Source organism: Sinocyclocheilus rhinocerous, unplaced genomic scaffold (assembly GCF_001515625.1).
Source record: "Sinocyclocheilus rhinocerous isolate Xijiao unplaced genomic scaffold, SAMN03320098_v1.1 scaffold2360, whole genome shotgun sequence".
In the NCBI taxonomy this organism is placed as follows: domain Eukaryota; kingdom Metazoa; phylum Chordata; class Actinopteri; order Cypriniformes; family Cyprinidae; genus Sinocyclocheilus; species Sinocyclocheilus rhinocerous.
In genome coordinates, this window is record NW_015630061.1 from 82,527 (window position 1) to 88,346 (window position 5,820).

A 5,820-nucleotide genomic window follows, 5' to 3' on the forward strand; every position below is an offset into this window, starting at 1 on the left:
AACATTAGAAATTAGATATATGTTTAATTTTTATTGTGTTTGACTGTTAAAACAAAACAAAAAAATTGTTGTTTGTCTCAATAAATTGAGTTAATTTAAAAATACAGTGGTTAAATGTAAAAAAAAATTTCTATTGCTCTTTGTTTTAAAAAAGGTTATAAAAAATGTCAGTAATTATCGATACTGAACAATATAAAATATTATAGCCCTAGGATAATACACGGCTAGCTGTGCATTGAACAATTTTAAAAACCAAAACCAATTGACGCAAAGCTACGGCCCGCTTCAGATCAGATTAATTAATTATAACATTTAGCTACTTGAATTAATTATTCGATTGATCGATCGAGAGAGAGAGAGAGAGAAAGAGAGAGCTGACAATAGTCTGCGCGTCTCTCTACAAACAATAAAGCTGAGTTTAGTTTCTTAAACATAGATATAACCCCCTTGTTGCTGATGAATATAATGTAGAGATTCAGTATCTAAGCTATTTTATTAATAAAAGTCGAGGGGCAGCGTTTGTGTGTGCGCAGCGTGATCTCCGATCTCACAAAATAGACATTATTTTCAGGCCACATGTAAAATCATATGAATTATTATAAATATTATTAAAATTTATACGTATGGATGACAGTTGATTACAATTATAATTCAGTTTATTCCCCTCATTTAGTTTCCCCTGTGGGATAAATAAAGCTAATATTAGTCTTATATTAATAATGCTTCATTAACATTGGTATGGATTATCCCTGTTTTATTCATAAGTCAAAAACCAACCAGATTTTTTTCACCATGTTTCCAAGTTCTCTAAGAATGTGAAAACACTAAATACTTTTCATTAGTTATTTTCAAAAGGGAAATACTGTCATGGATGTTTACAGAGCAGCGGTCACCCTTTCTCATCCTATGAGAATAGGAGAGGTGGCCTTTTGTTTGTCTTTATTATTATTATTTTTTGCTGTGGGCCTATTGTTGGTTACTGTGTTGTTTCTGTTTCAAACGGCAGCAATAAATAACACTTTAAAATCTAAAGAGTGTTCATGTGATTTTATACACTAGCAATGTTGTGAAATGAATAAATGCATAATAACCATGAAACCGTGATTATTCCTCAGACCAACACAATCTATAATCGTTGCATCCCTAGAAGAGTTGAGTGTCATCATGAAAGGCTGTCCAAACATGAAACTGTGTCATAGAGAGAAAGAGCACACTCCTGCTCAGAGAAATTGTCTGCATTAACAGTGTTTTTGCAGGTCAGTTATTTATAAAGCTTTGTCTATGTCAGTTTGTTTCATTTATTTGTGTTTTTAATCGTCATAGGTCTACTTTTACTTTGTGAAGTGTCATAGGAAAGTTTGTTTAGTAGCTTTGAGCAGTAGTCAAGCTGCACTTGCATTACGTTCTGAGGAATGAAACCCCAGTGTGACTGCAGCACAAACACTCCGAGCAGTCTTGTTTCAGCTCAGCCAGTGAGATGCTGCCTAAAGCAAGCGGTTCTTTCGCTTCGTTCATGGCTGTGGCGATCGATGCAGGTTCAGACCTCGCACGGTAAACCTTACTCTTTGCATTTTCAACAACATTGTGATTTTAAGGAACTCTATGTATCTGTAATCATGTATTTGCTAGCCTTGCAGGAGAGTTTGGCAGTTTTTATTTAAGAGATTTGTTCTGCATTCATGCGTTTAAAGTACTTATTTAGCGTCTTGTGGTCTTGCAGAAAGTTGTGCTGTAGGGTTGTGACGGTGAGGAAATTTTCCCACCGGTTAATCGACGTGTGACAACACCGGTAATACCGATATCACCGCGGGGGTGTTCCCTCTTTTCCTCGCTTTCCTTCACTTTTAAATAGCTTAAAAGCAGCGTGCGCATTTTACTTTCACTTTTGAATTGGCGGCAGTTAGGTGTCAGTTGCTTGAATGCAACAACAAAATACAACGTCAAACTCACTTTAGCCTATATATAAAACATAGAACTTTTATTAACAAAACAAATAAAAATACACCATGCTATAGGGCAGGCTATGCCTAATATAAAATAACAAATAACTTACATAAAGTTTAAATGTACAAAACTGGAAACAAGTAAACATGTATAATATATAACCAAATAAATAAGAAACGTAGAACGTTTATTAGCAAAACAAATGTCAAATAAAATAAATAAATGACACAGTTTAAATAAAGTAAAAATCAGCAAACAATGTGGAACCAATTAAATAAGATACGAATGTTTAAAAAAAACTTCCAAAATCACCTCAGATAAACGGCAGATGTCAACAGGCTTTTCAAAATCCAGAATATTGCCAAACAGGTGCTTTTGCATCTCGTTTCAAAACTAAATCATCCGCCATCGTCTTGTCTGTCTCACCCCACTCTTCTTGTCAGTCAGCTCGACTCACTCTCCACACTGGAGAATTGAAATCTGATCTGTGATGCAACTGTCGTTCGGCACGCTGCATTGAGCAGCCGCGTTCAGTTTTTAATTGTAGTGTCTGTTCTTTTACTGAACTAAATGATTTTTATTACTATAAAAAAAATCAAAACGACGGTGGGGGTCGCTGCCGCGGTGAGCAAGTGACGTAACCGGTGTTGCGGCTTAACACCGGAATAACCGTCAGCACCGTCTATCGCGGCAAGCCTAATAGCCATATATTATAAATAAAACAATATAACTAATAATTAGCATTTATAGACCTTTTGCACCATCTATCGCGGCAAGCCTATTGTGCTGTCTTTGCTGAAGCTGGTGTGGTCCAAAGCGAGCCGTTCTGTTGTATGTATGAATTACCACCGTTTTGCCGCGTTTCTCTATTAACAGTGAAGCTGTGGCTTTAATTCCTTTAGAAACAATGATGCTACCAGCTCCTTGTTGAGAAAGATAATGTAGCTCTAGAGCGATTAAGCTATTTAGTTGATAAAATTGCGGGGCAGCGCTAAAAAGTTTGTTCCTGAATGTCTTGTGGGGTTTTTTTGTATTAAAATGAGGCTAATAAATGTATAAAGTGCACCGAGTATAACTGGTGTAATGTAGCAGGTGTGCTGCTGTTTTAAGTGTTCCTCTGATAGCATTAGATGCTCGTCTCATGTGCTGTATAATGAGCGAGTGTGTGCTGGCAGTGTAGTGCAGCGAACGTTTTGTTGCATCGCAAATCACGGCTGGCTTTTACTGTAGATGCAGTGTGACAGCATTTGCTTGTCAAATTAACATGACTTTTTAGCCGCCGCCTTGCTGTGCAAAATTTATTTTTACTGTCTGCAAAAATGTTGGAAATTATGTGAAGGTGGAAATAGTGTAATTGGTGCACATCACATTCCCAAATTCACATTAGTCTCAAAACACATGCAGTGTTTGCAGCACGCACCGTGAGCTGAACCGCTCTGAGAAGCTGAAAACACTGATGACGAGCCACATTCAACACTGTACACTTCTATAATTCAATCACAGTCAAGACAATATTAGATTGAACTAAATTGCTTTCACAAAGCACTGGCAAAAAAATACAATGTGATCTTATGTTGTTATGAGAAGTGAAAAAAAAAAATTTCTGTTCATTATAAAACTTACCACAGTATAGTTAATAAACAGGAACAATGTGTATAGACTAGAAACATAAGTTTCATCTTCATCACTGGCTGACAATAAGAAATGACTGAATGCTATGCACTGAATGGAGTGGTATGAAATAAACTAGTGCTGTCAAAAGTACCGACCGCAATACCATTCGGTACTGAAATTTTAAACGCTCCCATTTCCCGCTAAGCTTTGAGCGCTGATTGGTCGTAGTGTTCACGCGCTCAACAGATACGTCTGTGATTGGCTTCGGTGATAATTGCTTCACTATGACCAGTCAGCGCTGTTTAAGAATCTGCTCAACAGCGCTCAAAGCTTAGCGGGAATTGGGAGTATTTAAAATTTCAGTACCGAATGGTATCGCGGTCGGTACTTTTGACAACACTGATATAAACCAATGATGTCTCTTCATTATGTAATGTGACTTGGCTGCTATTGCTCTTTTGGTTTGCTTCAAGCGTGGAATTATATTTTAGCAGCTGCTAAAACCATTTCTGCTACGAGCGTCTCAGCAGAGATATCTGCGGTCACACTTGCCCGTACCGTGTCTGAATAATGAACTGCGTACCATTTTTAAACTTTTTTGTGAATATGCATTTGTGTAGTTTTAATTAGATGATTAGATTGTAACATTCAATCCATGACCAGCCCAACACAACAGCCTTTGCTCGGCCAATAGAGTGAGTTTGGGGCGGGTTCATCTGCTTGGACTGACCAATGGAATACAGGGAGTATGTTCAGAAAACCTCTGTGGAAACATTTACTTTAATGGCGCAGAAATTACACCTTTTTTTATACAACTTTGAGAAGCCTCATTTTTAATTGTCAATTTCTAGAGAAAGCACAAAATCCCATGAACAGCAATGTAAATGAAAAAGATGAGAATGTACGTTCTTAAAGACGTATGTAATCTGTAAAATTAGGCTGTTTTTAAATAGAGTTGGCAAACACATTAGTAGCTCTTGTCAGTCCAACTCTTCAGTCTTTCCTAGAGTGATTGATTATATAATGGACTCACTAATGTGGTTTTCTCCTGTCCTCTCCTCTCTTGATTGCAGAAGATGCTAAGCCAGTGCGTGTGAGCGAGTGCCGTGGTCAAGTCCGCTCTGTTTTGGTTGTAGACGAATGGCACAGGGAAACCAGCAGATTGACAACCAGGTTCTGCGTCACCTGCGGCAACAGTTTCCAGAGCTTCCCGAGGACGTGGTGTCCGAGTGTGTCCTGCAGGTGAGGTACACCTGATTCCCAGAGCCTTGCGAATTTGTGCATTCTTTTGAAATTCAGTTCAGCTGTTAAGCTAATCGATATCAAAAGTGACACATACAGTCAGGTCCATATATATTTGGACACGGACACAATTTTCATAATTTCGACCCCGTATCAATCAAGATGAAATTGAAGTACTTTAAGCTTTAATTCAAAGGGTTGAACACAAATATAACATGAAATCCCTAGGAATTACAACCATTTTTATACACAGTCCCCCATTTTCAGGGACTCAAATGTAATTGGACAAATAAATATAATCATAAATAAAAAGTTCATTTTTAGTATTTTGTTGAGAATCCTTTGCAGGCAATGACTGCCTTGCGTCTGGAACTCATGGACATCAGCAGAGATGGATTTGTTTTGATTTTGAAGCCTAACAATCGTCTGCTTCACTTGTATGGAGAGATCCTTTGACCGCATGATGTGCTTCACAGCAACAGCTTGCAAACGCAGATCACACTCAGAATCAACTCCAGACTAGGTTCATTTCGCTTATTTTTCCTAACCGACGCTGGCTAACCGATTGTTAACCGTTAACCGACAAGATTATTTTAAATTAGAATTTAATTAAATTATAAAGGATAAGTGTCTATGACCTGTTAAACATACTAACATTTGTTTCCCGGGGATTAATTTTACAAAAGCAGCAAACAACAGAACATGAGGATTCACATGGTCTTCATATCACATCAGCTCTGAGACACTTTCACAGTATTTCTCCGGCTCTTTTTCTAGCAAAAACTCACTCATCACTAAATGAAAGCTTAAAGTGAAGACCTGATTATTTCAGGGGTTTTTTCACAAGTCCATTGTTTTTGAACGTTGGTGCTACTTCTGCTATATTTTCACACTTAAAACAATAATTTGGTATTCCTCTTGTACCATTGTCCTCTTTTATGCTAAGAAATAAATCTCCTGGCAGTTCTCTCTCAAGTGGTTTCATTGTTGTCAGCATTAAGTCTGAGTATGATTCAGTGG

At 37.5% G+C, this 5,820-nt stretch overlaps 1 protein-coding gene across 6 annotated transcripts in view; it reads left to right on the plus strand.

Annotated features, from left to right (window-relative positions):
• Positions 1 to 5,820, plus strand: part of tab2 (TGF-beta activated kinase 1 (MAP3K7) binding protein 2) — a 48,505-nt gene that overhangs the window by 23,265 nt on the left and 19,420 nt on the right. For 5 of the 6 annotated variants that reach the window (XM_016552162.1, XM_016552164.1, XM_016552159.1 and 2 more), the window contains exon 2: positions 4,632 to 4,800. In XM_016552162.1, coding sequence (XP_016407648.1) covers positions 4,699 to 4,800 — 102 coding nt within the window. In that variant the 5' untranslated portion in view covers positions 4,632 to 4,698. Of the gene's footprint in view, positions 1 to 1,207; positions 1,257 to 4,631; positions 4,801 to 5,820 lie in introns of those variants that run through there. The other variant, XM_016552160.1, reaches the window with a different exon arrangement.